This window comes from Copidosoma floridanum, unplaced genomic scaffold (assembly GCF_036245765.1).
Source record: "Copidosoma floridanum isolate Cflo_tuat_1 unplaced genomic scaffold, Cflo_Japanese_pri ptg000005l, whole genome shotgun sequence".
Lineage (NCBI taxonomy): Eukaryota > Metazoa > Arthropoda > Insecta > Hymenoptera > Encyrtidae > Copidosoma > Copidosoma floridanum.
In genome coordinates this window covers 15,405-43,323 of record NW_028321882.1, presented here as the reverse complement: position 1 = coordinate 43,323, position 27,919 = coordinate 15,405, and the positions used below count along the sequence as shown (strand labels likewise).

General features: G+C 31.7%; 1 protein-coding gene across 1 annotated transcript in view; it reads right to left on the bottom strand.

Annotated features, from left to right (window-relative positions):
- LOC106646036 (uncharacterized) overlaps positions 1-14,619 on the bottom strand; it is a 321,141-nt gene extending 306,522 nt beyond the window's left edge. Inside the window, exon 1 of the mRNA XM_089598068.1 lies at positions 14,463-14,619. Coding sequence (XP_089454194.1) covers positions 14,463-14,619 — 157 coding nt within the window. The remainder of the gene's footprint in view (positions 1-14,462) is intronic.
- Positions 14,620-27,919: the final 13,300 nt, after the last annotated feature.

Sequence of the window (27,919 nt, the reverse complement as noted above, 5' to 3'; positions counted from 1 at the left end):
ATAAATAAACTGTCTTTTTAATGTGAAATTATGAAATAAAAATTATTTAGGGTCAAAAAAATTAATACTTTTTCTACCTCGCGCCTTTGCACTTTAGGACTATGGTAAGAGGAAATACTTATCCTACCTCGGGCGTTTTTGAGAGGCTGATGTGCCTTCAGTAGAAAAAATAGGATTCGCCACACAAGCGCCATTGCTCCGTGGCTGCTTTACGTCCCTCGGGCCCTGTTTCGCAGGTCTCTTGGGCCACAAAATAGCCCTGAAGACGATGGCACTCATCTGACCAAAACTACTATTTTTAGGACAAATAATTAAATACTACCAAGTTTAATAACATATTTCTTAAAGTTTTACATCTGTCAGGGGTCCCAAGATCTACACCCTTTTTTTTTTGTTTTTTTTTAAGAAAACTGGGAAATTAGTATATTTTGGCAGAGCACCTTTTCAATGTTAAATAATAAATATTTATTTCTATGTATCAAATCTTTTACTTTTGCAGCAAATAAATAATTGCTTGTGCAATTTTTTAAAATACTTTCTCAAAATTTTGAAAAATAAGAAAAAAATTTTTTTCGTACCGTACTAATAAGATAATTAATTTTTGTTGTGTTTCGTTTTTTCACAATATTTTCATTCTTAATTAAAGTGATTTTTTGACTTAATGAAGTTCTTTCCGTAGTTAGTTGGAGAAAAATTCAGAGAAATGAAAGGAACGCTAACGTGTGGAGTAAAGCTAGCAATTGTTTTTCTTATGTAAATGTACTCACATACATGCTTTTACGTACACTTAACCGCTTTTTTCTAAATTGATTTAAAAATTTACTTTTAAGTTTATTTAAAAATTCGATAGGTTTTTCTCAATGTAATGTTTTGTACCCAAACAATTGAGAGATTTCTACAACTCATATAAATGCTAATTAACATGATTTTGTTAAATATTAATTTTTTTAAATGTAACATACATATAATACTGGTTCAGTCAAACAAGCTGGATTTTTTTTTTTTTTTGATGCTATTTCAATATACGTTTAATGTTTGAATAATGTCTGTTAAAAAAACCTATGTGGGATGAACGTCCTAAGAGGGATATTTCCTGGCATGTAATACTACCCTATTAACGAAAGCTATACTACAGGATGGTTTTCTCAATTTTCTACGTACAATTACATTTTAAGTATTAAATATGGACTAGGAATGAGTATGGAATTGTATGTGATAAATATGGGCATGACGTTTCAGATAAAATCAGCGTAGGCAGTAGGACTTTGTTTTGAAACCATCGAAAAATTCAATGAAAGTGCATTTTTGTACTGGCCAACCTATATATTATTTTTATTGTATTGTGCCATAACATATTTTTTATAATCTTTAACTCACAGCGGTGTAGCGTGGGCTATGGGCACCCGGGGCGGAACCATAATTTGCCGCCCTTGTGACGACATTAAAACATTATTATTATTGTTATTATTGTTATTACTATTATAATTACTATTATATTATTTTATTATTATAATAATATAATATAGTATCCGTGTTAGGAGTAAAATCATTTTTTAGAAACTCAGTAAGAATAATGTATTATTATATTAAGGCAAATATAATACAGTAATATTATCTGATTCATGAATAAACATAGAAATCATGTCAAAGTCTAAGTCTACAGATGAAAATCTATAATATACAAAAATGATATTAACATAATTGACTACAATTTAACTGCTTGGGCCTTACGTGCAGCAAAATCATTTATAACTTGGTCAAAATCAATGTCATCGGTAAAACTTTGTTCGATTAACAAAATGGCCAAATCACTTAATCGCGTAAAACCCACGGTAGACCCCAAATAATTTTTTATTAACTTTAGCTATGAGAAGCTCCGTTTTCATGCAGCAACACTGATTGCTGTATTAAAAAAAATTTTAAAAATAATTACAACCTTGGGAACGCAAATACCATAACTATACTCCTGAATGAATTCTGGCAGCTCAAGTGGTCCTTTCATGATGGTGTCAAGTAAGTTAGTTGGTGTGAGAAATGGATACTTGACATCCAAGTCGTGTAATTGCTGAAATTTGGTTTTTATTTCTTGTATAATATTGTCAACCGACTAAAACATTTCTTGCCTAAATCGATTGATATAGGTTAAGCCAACATCTTCAACGATCTCGCCATCCATTTTTTTTTCTTTCTTATTCGACGAGGAGCTATTTCGATGCCAAGTTCTTCACATGTATTTTTAGCATAATCAAGTGCGTCGTCGACCAAAACATCTCGATTATTTTTAAGAAATGGCCTGAATTTTTATTGTACATTGGTGCACGTTCAGCTTTTTAGTTTGTAAATATAATTAAGCATCATTTATTTCACTGAGAACTCCACTCCATAATTCAATAAATACCAAAAATGATAAGGACTGAAAGGCACGAAGCGGAAGATCAGCATCTTCTCTTGTTCTTGCATTTTCCTCTGTGTTCAGGTAAACTGATTCTATTACCTTAAGAATCTCACTGTAATGGGTTTTCATAATCGTTATGGCGTCATGCCTAGCACTTCATCGTGTTTTACTAAGGCGTTATACACCTTTATTCGTAACGTCAGTAAGAACCTTTGACCGATGAGTAGACGATGAAAAGTAGTTAAAAACTTTTTCCATTGTACCAAAGAACGTCACTGAGTCTACTGCTACTGATGCTGCGCTTACACCCATCAGGCTTAATGAATGATTTCTGCATGCAAGAAACTGAGCATTTTTATTGCTTTAATACGCATTTGTACACTAGTGTGTTTTTCTGACATGGTGGAACCATTATCATATGTCTGTCCACGGCAATTTTCAATATCTAGGTCATCGCTCTCAATCTTGTCCAAAATCATTTTAGCTATATCTTTAGCTTTTTTACCGTCAGTTGCAAGAAAAACGATGAAAAATTCGGTTACTTGCATTTTAGTGCCGTCAAGTTTCACATAACGCAGTATTTGGCTAGTCTGGTCCTTGTGTGCGTAGTCTGATGTACTATCAAATATAATAGTGAGATACTTAGCTTCTTTCACTTCACTCAGAATTTTTTTTAGAACATGACTTCCCAAACGGCTTATGGATTCATTTTGAATCTCAGTTGATAGGTAAGATATGCTAACTTTTTTTTGTAACTTAACCTTTGTCAAGTGTTCATAAAGAACTGGGTCGTACTTGGCAAAAAGATGGACAAGTTCTAAAAAGTTGCCTTTATTGCCAGTGTTATTGTCATCTATAATTTCCCTATGTCCTCGCAAAGCCAAATGTTGTTTGGCAAGAAATCTGATGATATCCAGCATCCTGACAAGCACTTGTCTTCACTTTTGTTCTTCTTTGACAATCATATTTTGTGTTGTTTTATCGATCGTTGCACCAGCTGTAAGTTTCGTCTATAAGTATTGCCATTTTTAAAAATTTTCAATATGTTCTGAGCTTGATTCCTACTCTGAAACTTTAGGATTGAGTTTCCACCACTGATCAAAGCCATCAATAGTATGAAACCGAGATTTATCATTCACAATCACCCCAAACAATTGACACAATTGACAGCAAGAGCAAAATAATGCTTTTTTAAAAGGAGAATCAGCCATCCACGTTCATAAAATTTTTTCGCCATTCAGAATAATTCTGAATAACCAATCACGGCCTAATTTTCTAATAACTCCCTTGCGTCATTTGGTAGAATTTCTTGGCCCTGGAAGAATCATTTCAGCGAATTCACATTCGAGGTGCTGCACTGTTTGATAACCTCAAGTCACAACGAGAATTTGAAAATTATCTGGGATTGGGACAGGCCAAGTTCCAATATCATTGCAATCGCTGATAGATTCAGATGCACCCGTAGACTTTGTGGAAGCAACTAAAAATATGCCTTCAACATTTTTGACTTGAGGTGGTACTAGTTTCTGTATCACATTCTAACACATTTTTTTTGCCAATGAATTTAAAATATTTAAGTATTGCTCCTGTATTCTTCATACATTCTTCTTCTCTAGCCTTTTTTTGCTTCCTATAAAAATCACGACATTTCTTTTGCCTCTTCATTATCTGAAAGTAATTGAAATGGCACTAAATTAAGCTATTTGCTGATCTTGAGCTAATTGACAAATTTTATAACGAAGAGGCTGTGCTAAAATTCATATTAGAATTCCCATTGCGTAGAATGAAGAGCTGTTATCCACATACCGTAACGTAAGAATAGACTATGTATAAACATTCCAGTTATACAAATGTAAACAAAAACAAGGGTACTTTATACACACAAATGAAATCTTGCAGGGAAATTAAAAATAAGCTTTGTTTGTACTCAGCACTTAGCTTTCTCGTGAATGTTTACTCCCTTTTTTAAAAACCCTATTATTCCTCATTATCGCGTTGAATCAAGTTCAATCGTAGTTTCAGTTTAATTATACGTAAATACGTAAACTGTAATATAAACAAAGAAATTTTGATACGATACCTGATTTGAAATGATTGCTTAAAAGTTTGGATTCACTAACAAAAGTAAATAGAGGCTGGCTGAATTTTCTAGCACACTTAAGTATACCGCTCCTTTTATAACTTTTTTGGCTCCACTGCTCAGGGTTTGTTCATACATTTTCTCACAGTGCAGCAGCTTTTCTTCAGTATCGGATTGTTCTTTAAGTGTCTCGAATCTTTTAATAGCGCAATTGTTTTGCTATAACTATAAATAAAACTCTGTTCTTGTTCGATCCACGTAACACCGTAGAGAGTATACTCGCTATAACGTACACCAGACAATACAGACCGTGCAGTACGCAGCACAAATAAGTCCAGACTCCAGTAAGCACAGAGTAAGCATAGATATGGAGAAGAAGTGTCACAGAGGAAGCCACAAGAAAATTAGAGGCTTTTATATCTTTTGTATTGGTGGTTTATTCAAAAGTATTTTGTCTCAGTTAAGGCATACGCTTGAATATATAGTTAAATATACAGAATACTTAAATAATGTAAATATATATATTTTTTCACCAATTATAAGATAAAAACGTGCCACCCTCTTAGTAGTGCCACCCGGGGCGGTCCCCACCTTCACCCCGCCGCCCTTCACTACACCACTGTTAACTTATTCGATATTAATTGAAATCATACCTAATCGACGTAGGCGTACTCATTCTCACGATAATTGCACCATCTCCGTACACACTATTGTTTCATACAATGTATTTTTGTACTTAAAATTATATTGTTTGCCATCTAATTTTATAGACGTGTAATTTTATACTAGGGTATCCAAGCATCCACTGTCTACTGGTTTCTCTGCAAGGAAACTTATTTCAGTGCTTTGATACCAGATCACTACAAGCGCTGATTTACTTCGTTAGGAGCCATTCTTTAATTACGTAAGGAAGATTTTTATCATTATTACCCCCCCCCCCCTACGTCCATGTAAGGATACATAAAATTTTGTAGACCCCTTCTCCCCATCTTACGTTAGATTTTGAATGAAAATTCTCTAGAGAACGACAAATATTTAAATGCACCTGGAAAAGGTCTCATTAAAATAAAATACATTATAAGTTAATATCAACCAATAGTTTTTATTGTTATGTAATCAATTAATCTTTAAACAAAGCAAATAATACCAAAAAACAATATTTCAGAAATTTTTAAGTAAGACATCAGACTATTTATTAATTATCAACGAGGAATACCTTATTTGCATTTCATAATGAGTGACTAGATATAAAGCAATCCTAAAAAAATAATTCAGTCAAATACTAAAAAAATCGGTACACTTAAGCTCGTTTATCATCCGGTCTAACTAAATATTTTAGCAGACGGCACTTCTTCTGGCACATCTGTCGGCACTTCATCTTTCTTTAGCCACTCGATATCTTTACCTCTGGTTGGAGGATGAATAATACGACACAGCACTTTTTTTACCATGTTTAGCTGTTTTGATTTTTACACGCCGGGATTATCTACGGCTGTTTTCAGTAGACCGTTGGGTTGAACGAGGCTTCAGTTAATGAACAGCATGGTTGTGGTTATTTGCAGCCGTAATTAATGCAAAGTACAAATCATACGTCTGTAATGAAATAAGATGCAAAAAAAAATTTGGGCTAATATTGGCATTGTTATCACAAACAAGTTCTGTACTTAACCGAATACACCTTACAAATTTTGCGCCCAGGCTCTAAGTCACCCTGCACTGTATAACAAGCAAAATCGTATGGTATAGTATCACAAAAAGTAGCGGTTGGCAGTTGAGCAACCATAGACTGGGAAAGAGGCAAAAAATAAGCACCTTGTATATTTTCTAATGTTTTGAGACAGCGTAGCCATCCTATATCCGGATCCTGAATAAATTGTACGGGTGGTGGAGGAAGTTCATTTTTCAAAATCAGTCTTAAATCACTGTGTAATTATGTAATGAATTTGTAATATGTAATAAATTTGTTCAAAACATAAAGTTATTTTAGAACATTGCTCTTTAATCTGCAAACAATTTTGCGACTCTCTGACGTGTATGGAGTACCACACTGGATTAACAGGCTCAGGTATTGCTGTTTTGGCTTCAGGACTTTCGTATCGCGTGGGGACAGGAAAAGTATCTATAACTAACTGGCTCCAAAGATTCGCCAAAGCCTCGTTAGCAGCTTGAAAATTTTTCAGCGCAAGCTCTGGATCGAATGTTTTTCCTCGCGCATCCAAATGCGTTTTATACGTATCATATGGTAAAATAACTTACGTTAGCTGCTTGCTTAGTGGTGTTATTCTGCGCTTAACACAATTGAAAGCACTGCATCCTGGAGCATTTGTCGTCACAAGTATAGCATCTAAATTATGAGTTTATAATTTTAAACAGCAAAGGCGATTGTTTTTGGAAATTTGTAAAAAAAAAGAAAGAACTTAAATTAATTTTTTAAACATATCAAAATTTCTCAGAAACTAAAATTAAATTTTCATCAGAACCCCTATTAACAGTAAAATCATTACTGATTTGTCTTCGCCTTTGTCAGTTTTGTACTTTGTACATTGCGAAGTGCCCTTCAAAAAGTGATAAATCACATAAAAGCGTATTTTCTCAAAAGACTGTAAAAAAATATTTACATTTAATTAGTATCTACAAAAATCACTATCTGTCCCAAATAATTGTAGAGCCAGTCACTATAAAATGGTAAAAATGCAACATTTTTTATTTTACCCTTACTGCTGATTACTGGAGCAAAAGTACGGAATAATGTTTTTATTCATAGAATGACTTTAAATTCAGGACACATGTCTTTTCTGCCATTTATTTTATACGGATAACAATTTCCATTAGATCTGGCATTTTCAATAACAATTAATAAATCTGAAGGTGAAGATTTTGGTAAAGTTAGTTTACATTAGAAAAACACCATAGTTTTCAAATAAATAGTTGTATGTAGCCTTATCTTGATTTAAGAATCCTAATGACGTTTTAATTAAAATAGATGCAAAAAATAATGAGAAAACTGAGAATGTTGTCAACGAAAAAAAAATTGTATTGTAATTAACATACTGGATGTTTTTGAATCAAGAAATATGTGTAACATTATAATAGTGAAACATTCATAGTGGTAAAACATTATTTTGAATACATAACTGTTTCTTATTTACCTATTTATCATTGTACTTAAAAAAAATTAGGTAAGTTAAAGGTGTAAAACCGTGTTTAATAAAAAAAAATTTATCAATAAATTGTTGTATATTAATACATTTATGACACTTTATGTAACAAGATGAGTGGGAGAGATGGTAGGGGAGCAAAATGAATTTGGTGTGGGACAAGTGGTAGAGTAAAAGAAGTGGGGTAGAGTTGGGGGAGCTTACTTATAAAATATTGCTTAATCAATCACGTAAAAACTAGTAGATAACTATGTGATTTGTGGGGGCGCTGTAGGGAAGCTGAGGGGAAGCATTAGGGAAGCGTGGGGAAGCGAGGAGAAGCATGAAAAAGCTTGTAGATTCTAGGAAAAAAAAACTGATAGCCACACAAAATAAAACTGTTTTACATACACATACGTACTAAAGAGGCTTCAACCCTATACGCACTTTGCACACCAACCCTCTTAGTTAATTGTTATGTCATGCTTTTTTTGATGGAACCCAAAAAAATTCTGTAGAGCTTGGTTCTAAAAACCATAAACAGATAGAGCTAAAAATTACTAAGACAATTTTACTTTACTATTAAGAGATATTCTTACAGAATTTTATGAAGTTGTAAAGTTGTAATAAGTAAGACGTGTGATTTGTACATAAATTGTAAAAGTTGTCAAAGAGAATTGATAGCTAAAGAATAAACTTAAAATGTCATTTCTCTAATTTTAGGTGAGAACCACATTTGTCAAATAATTGTAAATTAGTTATGTAATTAATAAATAAAACTTTAATTTCAGACCAACACAATTTTGTTTTATTTAAAAGCTGTCTAAAATAATAAATAAACTTATAAAACGACATTCTTGGTCAACAAAGAAGAAAAACAGAATACAATCAATCATGATGGAGAAGCTGCAATTCCCTTTTGTTATGCTAGAAGCTAAAGACAAATCAAACCTACTGTGAGTAACGTCAATTATGACGCCAGATAATCGCACCTATGATCTACCAGTGAAATTAAAACCACCTTATCAACATACGGCGTTGGCTGCCACAAGTGGAATAACTAAAATAAAAAACACTTTAAAAAAAAGAAACCAATACAGGAAAGTATGGATTCTGCTATCAAACACACTAAAACCAATCAATTTAGACGAAGGAGAAAACGTACAGTTTGGAGACCAATATTTAGAAGACATCACGGAAAAGGTAAATCCTAACATTACTAAAACTTATACAATTGATGAAACTACACAACAAAAAAATGAAAATTTGAAAAGTATTGCTAAAAATTCGCACTAGATAAGTTTTCGAATGGAGTAACAAATGCAAACCAATGGATGGATGAATTTGAAAATGAATGTGATAGATTCGAGATAGAAAAAGATGAAAAAAAAATTGAAATTCTCAGAAACATGTTAAAAAAATCATGTTTAGATTGGTATAGCAGCATGATAATGAAATTTTTTAGAAAATCGGAGTGGAATACATGGAAAACGAAATTTTGCGAAACATGTGGAAATAAAGGTTGGTCCCAAGTAAAATATGCATTTAATTTTAAATATCAATCTGGTTTCCTCCTAAAATATGCTGTAAAGAAAGAAAGACTGCTACTTGAGGTAAACAAGAATATTGATGACTCGACAATAATAAACCTTATCGTAATCGGTTTCCCAGAAGAAGTAATTAACAAAATTGATAAAGAGTCAGTGAAACAGACAACACAGCTATTTACGGAAATCAATAAATATGAATATCTAGCTAGAAAAAAAAAGTTTGAAAAAAATGGAAAAACAAAATCAGATTATAAAGAAGCTATTTAAAGAAAACCATGCACAATATGTGAAAAACTAAGAAAAGGAACTCGTTTTTACCCTGAATCCAGATGTTATTTTGAAAAATTTGAATAAAACAGCAAAACTTATTCAACCATTAATAATTTTACAGTCAATGCAAAATTAATTAATGAAGATTCAAAAAACGAGTAATAACACCATTAATACGAGTTTAACTAACCCTAGATGATAAAACAAAAATACATGGAATATATGACTCACGTGCTAATGTTTCATTGATAAATTCCAAGCTTCTAAATATAAAAGGAAATAAAAACATCACCAAGTCAGACACAAAATTAAGAACAATTAATGGTGTTAGAGAAACTATCGGTTTGACGAGAATAAAAATAAAGTTATTTAACGTTACATAGAGAAAGTTGTACACGTTTACGTCATGAAAAAAGATTTTAGATATAAATTTCTAATCGGGCTAGATATGATAAAGAATTTCTATTTAGTCCAAAATGAAAACTTGACGATAAGTCAGAAGATAAATGATAATTTTAACACAGAAATGAACAGAACATTAAGAGTTTGTTCAAACAAAGAAAACTCTAAGAAGAAGAATTTTGAAGAGATTCTTATAAACTTTAATAAACATGTTAAAGAAAATGACTCTAGGTTCACTATAAACAATCTATCAGAAAAACAAGAGAGGGATATAAATTTACTCATAGAAAAATACAAAAATATTTTTGCAAAAGATAAATATGACATTAGAACTGTCAAAGATTACGAAGTACGAATAGATCTTACAACCGATCAATATTGCAGCAAAAGGCCGTATGGATGCTCATTAGAAGATAAAAAAGAAATCAAAAAACAGGTAGCAAAGTTATAAGGAAAGAAATTAATAGAGGAATCGTACAGCCTATTTGCGGCACCAGTAACGCTAGCTCTTAAGAAAGAAAAAAATAAAAAGAACAGACCATGCATAGAATTCAGAGATTTAAATAAAATTGTAGTTCCACAGGCCCAGCTAATCCGCTCATAGAAGATTTGATGATAAAAACAAGAAACTGCAAGTATTTCTCATCTTTGGATATAAATTCAGCGTTCTGGTCAATACCACTACGAATTAAAGATCGAAGAAAAACAGGATTCGTCACTCAAGAGGGACATTGGCAATAGACGTGTTTACCATTTAGAGAAGTGTTTGTTATAGAGTACTTCTTATTAATAATATTATTCTTACTAGACATATTTATATTGCAGAAGAGGATGTTAAATTATTTATTTTTAGTGGTGAAGTAAATAAATACGTTGACAATAAAAAAAAAACAAAAATGACAGTAGTGATAATGATTAGGTTTTTGATAAAAATATTAAAAGTGTATTGAGTAATAAAATTACAAATAAAAATAATAGTCCAAAAAAAGGTCTAGTACAACACGTAAAGAACTAAAACTGTTTAAGCCGAAAAATAATGCAATATGTATTTACGTAAGGTATGTTAGTGAAAACACTCCACAAAATTATAAAAATGCAACAAATGATGAAAAGTGTGTGAATTAGAAAGAAGCTATGGACAAGAAAATAAATTGCATTATTAAAAAATAAAACATTTTAATTAGAAGATGGATTACAAAATAAAAAAGTTATTGATTAAAAACAGGTTTATGCCAAGAAACTAGACAATAGATATTGTTAGATTAGTAATAAAAGGATTTCAACAAAAAGAAAAAATTGACGACAGTATATACTTGCAGCAAAAACCCAAGCTTTCAAAATTTTATTGGATCATTGTTTACAAAATAATTTAATAATTAATCAAATGGATGTGGAATAAGCTTTTTTGAATGGAAATGTGAAATTTAAAGTGTATGATAAACAACCCAAAGGTTATAATGATGAAACGGGCAGAGTATGCAGGTTGAAAAAATCATCATATGGTTTAAGAGAGAGCCCTAGAGCGTGGTGTAAGTGTTAAGATACATGTTTGAAGAATGTAATTTTTTTAAAAAAAGAGAGGATGACTATTGTTTGTATTATATACATAATGAATGTAATTCAATTTATGTAACTATCTTTGTTGATGATTTTTTAGTATGTAGTAAAAATTAAAATGAAATTAATGACACTAAAAAGGTATTGACAAATAAATTTAAGATAAAAGACAAAGGTGACATTAATACATATCTTGATTTACACATTAAATAAAATTGTAAAAGTTATATAACAACATAGGATTAGGAAAGATGTTAAATGTCTTTAGCATGAATGTATGATGTAATAAACGCAAAATTATATGAAACTTCAATAGAGCAAAACATAAAATATAAGCTGGCGCGGTTGGCATCTGAATTTAAAAACCACAGAAGTTTGATAGCAGCACTTTTTTAAATAGGCTCAGAAACAAAACCAAAAATCAGTTATAGCGTAAGCTATTCAAGTAGATTTACTAATTGTTGAAATCAAACTCATTACAATTATGTGATAAAGATTAAAAATCAGTAGTCCTTAACAAGGGATATTAAGTTAACTTATGAAAGAAATTTGAAACTGGATATCTTGACTTCCTCTGTGGATGCAGACTGGGCAAGTGATGTTGTTAGTAGAAAATTAAGTACATATAATGTTATGAAGCTGTTAAATAATTAAATTTATTGAAAATCTAAGAAACAAGGGAACGAAGCAAAATTTTCTACAGCAGCTGAGTATGTGGCATTGTCTGGAAGTGTGAGCGAGATTATACGGATAAGAGAAGTACTAAAAGACTTATTCATTATTTTTAATAAGCCAATACATGTTTTGAAAATAAGTCTGGTGCGATTAGTATTACTAAATATGGCAATTAAACGAAAAATTCAAAATGTATCGAAACACATTTTAACTGTGTAAACAACAATTGTTCAAACACTATAATTAATACAATTTAATTAAACTCGAAAGATAAGGAAGCAGACACCTTAACTGAGGCATTAGTGAAAATTAAGTTAGATAAATTTAGATAAAATATAATTGATCCAAGATAAGAACATTATTTATTAAAATTTGTAACATAATAAAATTCCAAATTTAAGAAGGCGTGTTAGAATATACGTGAATTTTAAATAACGCACGTTATTCCAGAGGGCTAGGCCTTCAAAATGCTTAGGAGCTCTCAAGTCATGTGATTAATATACATTTGACGATGATAGGTACGTTTTGTGAATAGGTAACCGTTGCTGTGGCACGATGCCACATGTACGACATCAAATATTAATAATAATCAATTTCTTTTTTTTTAAAAAGGTTTTTATGGGATATACAAGATCTTGGCTAGGGGAGTGACTTCCTAAAAACTGACATTATTCTGCGACATGGTTACGCTGACTCTCTATCCAATTTTCAGTGACTATGAACTGAACCTACACATCTATACATATCCTACACTAAGTTCTTCACAGTAGGAAATTTATGAATACTCTTGCTATCCAAGCCATTGAAATAATGTGTCTAAGACACTGTTTTTTGGGAAATACGAATAATTTTAAATATTTCTTACTTTTAGATTTCACTGCACATTTTCCGAATACTAGTCTCAAACCTTGTACTTTACATTAGCTTATTGATTGTAATGATATTTTGGCTTTTGCGTTTGTGACTTTACATAATTTTTTGTAACACTTTACACATTATTTATTAATTCTGTACTTGGTGCTGGATCTATTGCCAAGTACTGTGCCTTATTATATATTAAATTTTGTAACCAATCAGTGTAAAGACATGTATTCTTCTAAGAAAAATATTTGTACAAACGTTACTTGATTTTCCACATTGTTCAGGATTGAACTAATTTTAATTGTGCATAGTATCTTATATTATCTAATTTTACTTTCACTGTAGTGTTCGGAGCATTTTATATCAAATCAGTGTTGTTACATTTACAGTTATATCTCAATTTCAAGGCCTAATTCCCACGCTTAATTGTATAACACGGAACGACGCATTCATGCTTAGTTAGAGGAATCCTTAGCTTCCATTTGCTTGATAATGGCACTCCTTTGCAAAGATCAACTACTACCTGTGATTTTACCTTTGTGATTGCTTCTACATTATATCACACATATTACTTATACTACTCATTTAAACATTGTGCCTTTGCTTCTCTGCCCTGGGAGGCAGCTTTATTCATATTATTATTCAGTTTCCACACAACTAACTTAGAAAACGCTTCTCGCGCTGCTTACTACTACTGAACATTTGCAGTACTTGAGTAACTAATTGCTATGCTAAGGTTCAGATGCATTGTGGAACCCATACATTATTGCTTGTATTAATTAAAATTTTGTTTATTGCACTGTTAAAATGTTGAGTGTTTTTTGTTAATTCTCCCATATTCTGATCTATGACTTTACACGAGCAGCTCTGCTTATTCAGACCCTTTTTACACACACAGTACAATAAATATCGAACATTGGTCCTTCGAGCTGGATAGTCACCTCGAGATCAGGATACGCTGAGAGTGAACTCAATGATTAAACAGTGACAAAGTATTGTACGATGTACAAGTGGTAGAGCTCTACAACCTTTACGCGCTTTGGGCAGCTTACACAAGTCCTTAGGCTGAAATATTTACGACTTTCTAGAGCGTACACTTTAAGGCTTACGTTTTACTTGCGTTTTCTTTGCCTCTTAGCTTACGAAGGTGGACGGCTTGGTGTAAGGTGCATTTTATGTGGAATATCGTTGCACTATGATGTCCCTCACGCAGGACCATTTCTATAGTAGACAGCTTGAATTTTTTAAGCGCATAGCAACGCGTATGATAATATAAAGAAGATTGGCAGAGAGAACTACAGCAGAGTTATTACTGTGGGACGCTTCGATCGACTTCGTATTAATTAGGACGAATTTCAGCAGAACCACTTTCAGTTGCTTTCGTTGAGGAATAGTGCAAGGGACGATAAGGTTTATTTTAAGGATGACCACTATGAACAGACTGAAGAAAGCTACCTTAAGTCCGTAGCAGCCACCGCAATGACTTTTGAGGACTTCTCTTTGCCTCCTTCAAACACAGATCCTGCTCTCATTACAGCCTCTGTCCCGACAAGGAGTATTCCTACAGTGAATTTGCTGGTTGTCTTCGATCAATTTGGTGACTGGCTTGAGTTTAAAGATTTTTTTACTGCTATCATTAAGCTTGATTCTCGACTCAGCAATGTTGAGAAACTCCATCAGTTCAAAACCCATGTGTAGGGTGAAGCTGCGGAGATGCTTAAAATGGCTCAAGTTACTGACACCAACGACAAGGTAGCTAAAAAATGGCTTGAGAATTACTACACGAACGAGTGGCGTCTTGTTTCGTCTTTTACTCGAGATTAGCTTAATTTGCCTACAGTTGCCTTGGAATCAGCATTTGACCTCAAAGCTTTGCTTAATAGCACTGTCAATGACATTGCTGCCCTTAATAAATGAAATCGACCAACAGCTCACTTGGATGATTTGGTTCTTGCAGTTACAACTTCGGAGCTTGATGCTCGGACATTCCGAGAATGGAAAACGTCCCATGGTGCATCTACTGATCTGCCGACTTTTGCTGAATTCAAGGCCTTAATTAAACAACGCACCCAAATGCTAGAAATTACCAACTCCTCGATAAAGCAGGCCAATAAAACGGAGAAAGCTCTTGGCTGCACTCATTCTCATCTTATTTCAAAGGAAAATGATCTGTGTTGCAATGAAGAACATTTTGTTTTGCGCTGCCCAGACTCCAAGGCAAAAACTCCACAAGAAAGAAAGCAAGTCTTACTAACTAAAAGCATCTGCTTGAACTGCTTTGGCTTACACAAGCTTACTAATTGCAAGTCACTGAATCGATGCCAGACTTGCAACCAGCAACATCATTCACTGTTGCACGAAGACGCAGTCACATTGTCGCACAAATTTATAGTATTTCCGGTTGCCAAGAATAGTAAGCTCTTTCGCAACTTACAAATACTGGCAACTGCTGCTACACCAACCCTGTTGGTAATAGTCCGTGTTAAGCTGCAAAGTGCTGATGGTCGAACTCACGTTGCCAAAGCTATGCTAGACAGTGGTTCCCAGTCAACATTTGTAGCCAAAAGTTTGCTAAAAAAGCTCGTATTACCTTTTCAATCCTCATCTCAACGGCTCAGTGGCATCGGTGGTTGTACATGCCTGTTAGTGCATGGTAAAATACAGTTGACTATGATGTTAGACTTCAATAGACATGAAAGCTTTTCGTGTCGAGCACTCGTACTTTCGTAACTTACTAAGAACTCATCCACCACTTACAAACATTTGGGCAATCCGAAACATCTGCAAGGGTTAAAACTATCTGACTACTTTCGCATGACAATAACAGAAATCAAATTGCTACTGGAAGAAGATACCTATCTATTTCTACTATTAGATGGCTTGTGAAAGGGCCTATCCAAAGCTTCAATAGCCCAACTAAGATTTTTGGTTGGGAGCCCTCTGATCCATTGTCTCAACCTTCATCGGGAACATCGCATCAAATTATTACTCGCAGTTTTTAGACAGTGTTAGTGCTAAGTGCCAAGTGCAGCGGTCATGGTAGTATTCCGTTCACGTCTTGTTTACGGTATGGAAGGGTGGAATGTTCAAGATTAAACTAATTTTAATTGTGCGTAATGTTTTATTTTATCCAATTTTACTTGCATTGTTATATTCAAAGAGTTTTCTAGCAAATCAGTGTTTTTATACTTATAGTTACATTTCAATTTCAAGGCTTAGTTACCATGCTCAATTATATAATACTGAATGGCGCGTTCTTGTTTAATTCGAGGAATCCTTAGCTTTTGTTTGCCTTATGATAGCATTTTTTTGCAGAGATTCACGACTACCTGTAATTCTACCTTTATGATCACTTATACACGTATTACTTATAATACTTATATAAACATTGTACTTTTTCTTATCTACCCTGAGAGGCAGCTTTATCGATATCATTATTCAGTCTTCACACAACTAGCTTAGCGAGTGCTTCTCGCTCTGCTTACTACTACAGTACTTGCATTTTCATTTACATTTTCAGTACTTGCGTAACTTATTGCTACGCTGAGGTTCAGACGCATTGCTGATCCCATACATTGTTGCTCACATTAATTAAGGTTTTGTTGACTTCAATGTTAAAAAGTAAAGTGTTTTTTATGACTTTCTTTACATTCTGGTCTATGATTTAACACAAGTAGTTCTGCTCTGCTGGTTCCCTCTTTTTACACACACACACACACACACACAGTCCAAAAATATCGAACTCACATAAGCGTATTAACACAACAGATTCAACACCAGAACCTCTCGAAATCTGAGACTAATTATCACTTTGATTTTAAAATTGTTGGAACTCGCTTCCTAAAAATTTATTTCCTTGATCCGTTTGGACCATTTTTATGAGCTGGTATTGATTTTGTTATTGAGAAATTTTTTTAAAAACTTTAGATACTTAGTTACAGATTTATTATTGTAATGATTGAGCCCATAGAAAGTAACCGAAAACATGCATTGCAATGAGAACGTATGATATTTTTTCACTATTGTTTTTCTTAAACATTAATTAAATGAGATCAGTCTTTTATAAGTCATCTGAAGTATTGACATCATAAAAAAGTCTTGGAAAAAAACGTCAATAAGCGTTGTGCAATGAGTAAACGTTTTGTTCTTTCAACCACTTCTTTGTTGTATATAATGAACTATTTTTTTTCGTCTTATTGAGTTTTTAGTACTAGTCAGTTTCACCTGATCTAGAGATAATATATAGTTCTTCTCATGTATGAATTTTTTAAAAAAGTAAGACTAGTACCCTTATTTTTGCAAGAACCTAGACGGCTCAGATTATTTTATTATTTGATGGCTTCTTCAGTAATTTTATCCTCTCTTGCAGTAGTTTTCCTAAATTATCGACACATGTCACTGGTTACTATGCTCAATCTTTTATTGATATTTTCATCGTTATAGTCACAGTCAATCTTTTTTCTTGACTTGAATAATTTTTCACGAGTCTATGATGAAGTTTTGACATGATTGCCGTCACGGATCTTCCGTCAGTGGATATGTGTATTGCATAGACCACTTTAAATCCTGTCTACTTATAAGGCTTTTCTTAGAATTATATAAAATTATATAGAATTATGAAACTCTATAGAGTTATATAAAATTAGTACAATAATTTAGAGTACTCCTTTTTTGTATTGAAGTTCAAAAATTAACTCTCAATATTATTTAAACCCAAAGCCAAGTAAAAAATTCCATGACTGGTCATTCCATTCTGTAATAGTACTTACGGAATGCCTGTCTGGGCTACTGACTAAAACTTTTTCTTTATGATACATAGTAAAAAATTAATGTTTAATATAAAAAGATTTTTACAGATCACCAAGGACTATCGGTAAAATATTTTTAACTAAAATTTCCAACGTATAATTTTGTTTATTAATCAGCTGAAAATCCATTTAAACAAAAGTTATGAATTTTTTCATTTTAAATAAGATCTTTAGTACAGTTATTTTTATATTTTTTTCAAATTTTATCGCCTGTTATACTTTCAGACAAAAAAAAAGCTAAAAGTTGTTTTATTTAATAAACAAGCACGACAGTACTAGTTTCGTGAAAAATATGATCAATGTTTTTCATATGCGATTAAACCCATGACAATTCCAGTATGTTAAAATGCTTTGAGTTTTATCTTTGTCTGATTTTGAATTCTAAAAATAAAGTTGCTATTTTTTATTAATAAATATCAACTTGAAAAGAAACCTTTCTTGATCTGCTGGTGATACTGTTCCATATACCTATTTGCAATATTTCTTCTTGATTTTTGTACTAAAATTTTGAGTTCGTATTTAAAAATATAATTTTCTGGAATATTTATATATTTAACATATTTAACATCGTTATCAGTATCAAATTGTTCTCGCGTCATGCCTAGAAGTTGTCATTACTATCTGGAGCAATGCACAGAAGGTATCTCGTTTTTCAATCTAGAAGCTATCAATACCGTTACAAGCAGTGGTAGTTGCTCTGGAGTGTATACAAGGTGCAAATTTTGGTTTTAGTTTGCGAGATGTCTAGAAGCTGCCAATACCATCGTAAATAGAGGCGATTGTCCTAAATTTTACGTATAAAACAGACTGATTATGTATTTCCGTGGTCTAGAGGCTACCTATATCGTAGTGAGTTGTGATGTTGGCTCTAGACATTATGTCCACGTCAGAAAGAAAGAAAGAAAGGCTTACAAACTCAACACTCTTTAACAATCTTACTTTTATTTTTTATAATCTCAAAAGCAGTACACACTGTGAAGTACCGTAATGTGTCCAAAGCTGAGGGTAAACTGCACTCGTGAAGGACCGTGTAGTAGAGAGGTAGATTCTAACTACCCAGTTGACCGTCCTAAGATAAAAAACGTAACTGTCCTTTTCAAAGCCTCCAGGTCTTTCTATAAGGAGTAGCAGACCTTGGTCACGCGCTGGTTTGAAAATGATGCGAGAAAGCTTGCCAAAGAAAAATTTTGGAGAAAAGGTACTAGCTGCAAATTCAATGGACTAGAACGGAGCTTAGACACTCAGAAATTGGCACTCCCAATATTCAGCTTACTCTTCTACACGCGTCAAAAAAAGGGAAAAGGATTGACTTACTCATACCCCTCCTTTCTTCTTAACATCGAAACGTTACAGAATTATATTATTACCTAATATTAACATTAAAATAAAATATTTTTTATATGAACTAATGCTAAACATTGATCGTTTATTCAATTGAACTTGTTGTAAAAAAAGTGGTGAAAATTACTTAATTTTTATTGTTTTAGTCTTTGGTTGAATAAAAGAGTTCAGTACGAGTAGCGTTAATCATAATTTTAATAGTAGTAACGTAAAAACAGTAGTAAATTAATTTACCAAAAGTTATACGTATACGTATACATACTTATCAATTAGGAAAGTTAGCAACAATGAAAAATTAATCAAATTAACAACAGCGTGGGCTGTGATTAAAACACTTACATCTATAGTAATAGTAGTAAGGTACTTGTCACGAGCCATTTGATGTTAACTCAATTAGATTTACCAGTAATTTCAAATGTTTGTTGATTGCAAATGAACTTTGAAATGTTAGTAGCATTTGGTGAACTTATTTTTCTTTGCTAGTCGTTGGAGAAAAAGTCAGCTCGTACTGCCTAGTAAAACGAAAATTCTGTTACCCATGTTAGAGCTAGAAGTACGGACTCTTTCTTGATATCTCTGAGTCAGGAAAAGGGGATTGGGACATGACTCACGGTTTTTCTGTACTTTTGAAAAAGTAACAAAATTTAACCAGATAACAGATTAGTTTATTGCAGATAGTTTATAAGATCGTTAGTGTAATAAAACGGTTTAGTTGGTAAATTATACATCCTCGAAAATGAACGGTAAAAAGCACCCAATTGATTGAAAGTTAGTGATGTTGCTCAGCTAGGTTAACCGTAGTAAACGTTGCTGTATGTTATATATAGCTATCGCTTACTGCAAGTGTGGCACGTATGGACTTGTTTTTGTATCTTGACTATATTTATTAATTCTAAGTTATTCTAGCATTTAGTATTATTTCTCAGTGCAGCTGTTCCTAGTTTAACTTTTGCATTAATTGGTTTTAAAATGTTGTTAGTTATTTGTATATGAAATAATACTAGTTTCTTATTCTTTAATGGAATAGGCCAGAGTATATGTGCGTTAATTATGGTTGGTTATTGTGCTGTACCTACTAGCAAACTTGCAGTTGACTCATCTCTTTTTGGATGCACATTTTTCCCGGCTGAAAATAATTTTCAAATCATCATGAAAAATTCTGAAGATATGAGCAAAAAAATTTATTAGGAATTTCTTTAACTGGTATCACAATATTTAGAACAAGCTGTAAGGTAGTAATGTCATTTTTTATTGTCTTTCTACTTTTATTTCCTTTAATAATTCATTTTTGTTGGTTATTTGTTACGAAAAAGTGGATATATGAAGCTCCTAATATTCAAATATTTTGCTTTTTTTTCTTACAAGCGAAATAATATTCTAAAAACATCTATTTAAGTTGAAAAATTGATGGATAGAAGTAACCAGAGCTACAAAAAAAGAGATCTGCCATGGCCAGGACTTAACTTTGTACCTCGAATTTCAGCTTACAAAATTTGTGACAACCTCTTATTATTTGATAAAAATTAAAAAATTTACATGAGTTTTTTATTCTCATATAAATATGCTACTTCTTATTCAAATTCTGATCTACCTCAGACAGATTTTTGTCATTAAAAAAATACTTGAAAAATAGAGTATTAAACTAAATATAGTAGTAAAAATTAAGAGGTCAAGGTTTTTTCAATATTTATTGATTATAACATGCGTATTTACATCACGAAAAATTATCTGCTATAAGCATATATTGCCTTCAATATTTTTTAAACATTCTGAAACGTTAAAAAGTTATTAAAAGTAAAAAAAATCTTATTACAAAAAAAAAATTATTATTAATGGAAAAAATTTGTTGTACATTCTTTAGTATGCTTTTTTTAATTAATTCTTTTTTGAAAATTATTTTTTAATCGTACAGATAATGATTTTATTGTTCTTACAAGAGTTCTTTTGACGTAAATACCATACTTTTTGTTCACTGTATTTAAGCAGTTTTCTGTGAATAATGTAATGCTTTTTATTTTCTGTAAACATTCTGTATTTTTCTATTTAAAATATTTATTATCATGAATTTCGTTGTTAATCTCTAATGTATTATTATCTCCTTAGTTTAATCTACACTAATTGCATTTTAACGATTTTATGAATTTATTTTAATGAAATGTAAATGTTCAATACTGTGTTTTATTACATAATACAGATAGCATATTCATTACCTTATTCACAGATATAAAATAATGTATTAACTTTAAAACAGTGATAGTTGATATGAAAATACCAGTTGAGACAGATTTTAAATTCCTTTAAAGACCAATTCTAATATCTCTAAAAGTTACATGAACTTGGATAAAAAAAATTTTTCATCTCTTAATTTCTCCGGGATACGTTTCCTTAAATCAAATGTGATGTTTCAACAACACATTATTTAAAACTATGACTTTTCAAAACTTCCCCATGCTGCCGTAACCTCCTCCACACTGCTATACTTCTCTCTACGCTTCCCCACCCTTCCCTACGCTGCCCCACCTCTTTCCCACTCTGCCTCACCCCTTCTCCACGCTGCCCCACACTTTTAACCTTGTATAATCCCTCCTCCACCCCTCCTCTATCATTTACGTTACACACATTTCTGAAATAATATAATTTTAAACACGTTATAAATTTTCTATTATTTTGAAATATAATTAAAAAAACAATGTAAAAGATTTCTTAAAATAATATTATTTGAAAATGAAACAGTATATAAACCAATGAGTTTTTAAATGATACATTTATATTAATATTTAAAAACAGTTTAGTTTATTCGTTTAAAGGTATTCATTAAATTGACAAATTATGTTACTTAAAAATTACTTATTTTATTTCTTGTTAGTTTAAATGTCTTCGTAGATCATCTTTTCTTGAGAATCTTCTTTTACATTCTCGACAAATATTTTTGTTGATAACTTTTTCATGCTTTAAGTAGTGCCGTTTGAAGTGATAAACTCTTTGGTTACTGTTGTTTCAGGGGTCACATGTATTGGTTTTTTTAAACTTGTGCTCCTGCAAGTGCTTCGTGAGATTTTGCTTACGTAGTGTCTATTCTCATTGTATATCCACGTAATTCCGTAAATGTAGTGACACTTGCGTGGTGGGCAACTCTACTGTCGGGTACTTATAGGGTCCAAGTTTATTTTCTTTTTTGTGCAAGCGAAGCGAGCGAGGTGCATGCATAAGCGTGAATGTAAGGTGCGAATAAACACAGCGTTTTGTTTATACTCGATTATTTTTCCACGCGACATATACCACCTTATTTTCTAAAAATTGTTATACGTTGGGTTACTAGAGAGTAACCTTTTAATTTAAAATGCAATACTTACATTTTAAATCTTAATTTCTGAACATAAAACAGTTTGAAATATTTTAAAGCTATTATACGTTTTATAATAGATTATAAATGAGTTCTATTGACTAGTTTGTCTATAATACTCAAATTTCTTATTATTATTACTACTAAGTTTATTATCAATTTTATTTAATGAGGTGGTAAGCCTCCATAAATTTCATTTAAAACTTGAACTTGAAAAATTAACTTCACATTTTTGTCAGATTTCTCTATTTCTTGTGCCGTTGCATATTAATACTGTAGTAGGATGTAGCAGTCCCTTTCTTACTGCTTAGTATTTTATCGTTTAATAATTGAGTGTATTTTCTATTTGATATTAAAGTAACTTAGTTTATGAAAAAAATATTTATTTGTCAAAAATTTTACCGCAATAGTCTTTCATTTGTCATTCGCATGGTATTGTTAATGTATTAACTTAACCTTCTCCTACATCTAATAAAAACGAAGAAAGTTTTTCATTTTATTTCCTTTAATTTTTTTCTAAACTTAAAAATATGAAAGTGTTTTTATCAGTGAGAGTACTTTATTGTTTCTTCTATAATAGCTAATTTAAAGTTATTTCTGAAAATCAATGAAATTTACCTAAAATCTTTGCCTAATACTATTGTTTTTTCTCGAAGACGTCAATTATTACAACACAAATTTTTCAAGGTGGTTCTTCACTTAACCCATTAACATTTACTTACAGTGATACTTAAAGAAATTATTACTTAAGTAGTGAAGCATCTCCTCTCTAAATTCCAAGTCCCTTTATGAAGCAATTTTTCGAAAAAGAGTCAGTTGAAAAATTCCAATTCAAAAATTCTATTTGATCTGGACTCAATTAACCGTAGATATATTTAAACATTTCTTTACAAAATGCAATTTTCTCAAGATAATGATTTATCTTCGATCAAATATTTCGACGAATCGGTTAACCAAACAATTTACGAGATTTTTCTTTCAATTCAAAAATTTCATTTTTGTGTAAAACAGCACGATTATGTTTATCATCGATATCATCTTCACTAAAGTGTTTTTTTATGTCTCTCATACTTTATTACCTTGTGTATTTTTTGAAATATCGTAAATTAATCTGGTAACATGACCGTACTAGCTACTTTAAATGTATCCTGAATTGGTAAATTAAAATTAATTGATCACATGGCTCAAAAATTAAATTATATAATAAATTCATTAGTCTTTTGCTTTTTTTGAGGGCTGAGTTCAGGGAGCAAAGACGTTCAATGGAAGACAAGTTTTGTAAGTTGTTTAATTTACCTACGCCTAAAAATATTGATTGTGTACGAAAAACAGATAACTTAGAGATAATAGAAATTGATTTTTGCGAAAAAAATGATCGAATTGCTCAAAAAATCTGTGGAAAGAGAATGAAGGAAGAGGGGTAAGCAGGCATAAAGAAGAATTAAGGAATGTCGTAGAAGGGCTTGGAGGGCCAATAAAAGTGTATAAAAATAGTTAGGGGAAGGGCAAGTATTTTTTAATATTATTTTTTAAATAATAAGGTTTTGCATGAGGTAAAAGGTTAAATAAAGACATTTTACTGTATTGATAAGGTGACATTTAAGGAAGTTGATTGATCCGACAATAATATTCATACTAATTTTTTAATGAAAATACTAAACAATATTTGTAAAGGTATACTACCTCATGAACTAAATTTAAAACTGAAAGCAGTCCTTATGTTAATGAAAAATTCAAGTACATCGTATGGTTTATGTAATTGCACAAGGTTGAGAATAATGGAGTAGTTAAAATTTAATATTCAGGCAGAAATGATGTTTAGTAAAAAAATTAGACAAACGGTTTCTATACCACAATCACTTTGAATACTGGAAACTTACCGTTATAACTATTTATTCTATACAGGAAGCAATTTCTTTAAGTTGTAGCTTTTACATTAACTATAAATAAATCACAAGAAAAACCTTTTGATATAGTAAGATTATATTTTAAAAAATCGTTCTTTTCGCATAGTCAATTATATGTTTCATATCAAGATGCAAAACGAAGGATAGTATTTTTGCGCAAGATAGAAATAAAAACGACGCAGAAGTAAAAAATATTGTGTTGAACAAAATTTTTCAATCATAAATATATTGACTTTGTCATATTTGTTTTAATCCTCTGCAGTTCTGTCTCTCCATGGTTCTAAGGGCTCATTAACTTTTTAAGTAATTACAGAAACCGGCCCTATCGAAATATATATCTATCTTTACGTAAGGTGTGTTTTTCGAGGTATAGCAAATCTTCAAACTAAAACAACAACTTTATAACCCTATTTTCTCATAACCAACTAAATTATTAATCCTAAAACGTAATCTCTAAGCCCGACCAGTAACAGAGGTTTCAGTCTCTAGTCCTGAGATGTCTGTCAATTTTCTGTTTCTCGACGTATGGAAAACCCCCTAACTCGTTAGGCCCTTTAACTATATTGTTGCTTACAACATTAACTGTATGGCCTTTTTACCCAATAATCTACTAACCTATTAACCCTAGTACGTAACTTTTAAATCCGATCAGTAACAGAGACTTAGGTCTCCAGTGCTTTTTTTTGTTGCGTTGCGTCTCGTAGCTTTATACTCTGTAAAAGTCAAAGTACTCACCGTTATAGAGCTGCAGTCAATGGATCACAACGCCTGTAGTCCTGTTTCTTCACCCTGACCAGCTGCCGATACTGAGGATCCAACCCTCTGCATCGTAATTTTTTTTGTGTTTGCTGTGATGGCATGAACGCCCGCGCCGTTGTCCAGGGTCTCTGTTAGATTACGGAAAAACTTTGTTGCCGTCTGTCAACCACGTGGAGGTGCCCTAAACTGCAAACACCAGAAAAAAAATTTTTTTTCAACAGTGATACAACAGATCTGTCTAACTCCTCATCTACAGCGTAATGGAGGTATCGTGCTATAGAATTCATTAAGTAAAGGGGTTTGAGGGTTATTAATTCTTAAGTGCTAATGGCGCTGTGATTTAATAATTTAATAGTTTAAGATCTCATTTTTTCTTCTTGAAAGCGCATAAGCCTCTTTTTCACTAATTTTTTAGTATTTGTGGGTGATAAGGTTATAAGGTAACAGAGATACCGGGGTATATAGTGTTATGGGGATTTACAGTTCATACTTTAATAAATAATAAGGTTATGGTGACTGATGACTTAAAAATTTAGAAGGATTGGGTTATTAACGCTGGTTCTTAGGGTTTGAACAGTAATCATGTTTTCGACTTAATGGGGTAGTTGGTTATGCGGTAATACAATCATACAGTTATTGTTTTAAGCAACCATGTAGTTAAGGGCCCTGACGAGTTGGGAGATTCGCCATACGTCGAGAACGAGTAAGGGATATGTACACATTGGATACCAAAGATGTAGGATTTTTTATGAGTATAACTTATCACGTCGCAAAAAGTACTGTAGACACTTTTATAATAAAAATAAATGTAATAATATGCCAAAGTGTGCAATATATACTGGTGGCCATGAAACTTATAAGTACAATAATACAGAGCAAAAGTCTATACGATGTTCATTGTGCAGTGAAGCGAATACAAAATATGATCTTTCTTAAAATAATAGACATAAAGTAAGTGAAATCAGGAAGTGCTTTTCTTACAAGAGACTACTTAATAGAGTAATTCAGGAAACCGACTATTCATTTGAAACCGATATTTAGTTTCTATCACGAATAATAAAATGAATAGTGTTGATTATCAAGAAATCACTGGAAAAGGGAAAACCTATGACATTATCTCAGAATACTTACATGAGGTAATTGATGATAATTAACAAATACTATTGATTAATGTCAAAAGTATACACTCTAATAAATTGAACCTTGAAGAATACATTAGTAAATTGAAACAGCAACCAAATATTTTGATATGTACAGAGGCCTGGCTGGCTAGTAGTCCAGCAGTCTTAGATGTTGAACATTAAAATCATTAGACCAATGAAAGTAACATTAATAAAGCTGATGGTGTCATAATATATGTCAAAAATAACATCAAGCACATAATAGAGACCCAAATACATGGTAAACTTAGAGTATTAACAGTATTAGTCTGGTATGGAGAACAAGCAATAAAGATAACGGGTATATATAGGTGTTTTGACTACGATGTCATAGATTTTCTTTCTGACCTAAATACGTTTCTACATACGAAAGCAAACGACAAACACCACCTTCTCATAGGAGACATGAATATAAGCATACTAGAATCAACATAATATCAATTCAACTTCTTAGAAAAACGCTATATACCTGGAGTACAGAGTGTAACAAGACTGAGGAACAACAGCGAACATGAAGGAACGTGCATAGACCATATATTCACTAAAACTAGCTTTAATTATAAGATGTACAAGGTTATTGACAAAAATAACTGATCACTACTCTTTCATTTGCCAATTTGATTGTGTATGCAAAAGCAAAAATATTTCTTTAGTCACTTATTATAAAAAACTATTAAAAGAGGCAAATTAAGTGGAGTGGGATGTTATTAATAATATAGATAATGAACAAGATATTGATATCACTCTAGGTTCTATCATAAAAAAGGTTGGTAACTGCATAACACATTCACTGATCTCACCTTAAAAAAAAAAAAAAAATATCAGAAATTCTGGATTACGCCAACTTTAAAAGAATCATGTAAAATAAAACAAAATCTGTACAAAAAAGTGGAAAAAAGGCATATATAATAAATAGGTATTCGAATAGTATAAGAAGTATAATAATTTTTTGAAAAAACTATTATTTAAAGTAAAAAACATGTATGAAAGTACAATATTAGCCAAATGTGAAAGAAAAACGCTATGGTCTTATATTAATAATAAGATCAGTAATAAGAAAACCGAAGTAGAAAACTTTGACTACATAAAAAGTGACAATAAAAATCTTATCATTGATAAAATTAAAATACCAGAAGGGTTCAATAATTAGTTTGGTGAGACTAAAAATAAAATGGCCATGAGTATTTCAGAACCAAAAATAAAATATGATATTAAACATGAGTCTTGCTGTACATTAACAATATTTATGAAACCTTGCACCGTAGGGGATGTGTTAGAGGTAATAATATTACTTATGAACAAAATAGGAGGGGTAGATGAAATACATGCTAATATTATAAGAACACTAGGCAGATACTTAGTCTTACCACTCAGTATCATATTTAAGGAATTTATCAAACGGGATAACTTTCTGATATGTTTAAAAACAGCAGATGTGATACGTTTATTTAAAGGAGGTAATAAGCATGAATTAAATAATTATAGACCAATATCATTAATATCAAACTTTGTGAACATTTTTGAAAAACGAATACATTCTGGATTATATAGTTTTTTAACCTCACATAAACTTATATCAGAAAAACAATATGGATTTCAAAAACATGAAAGGGCATATTGATGCATTTGTTTTACTAAATGACTTTGTGAATACTGAACTAGATTCATCAAATT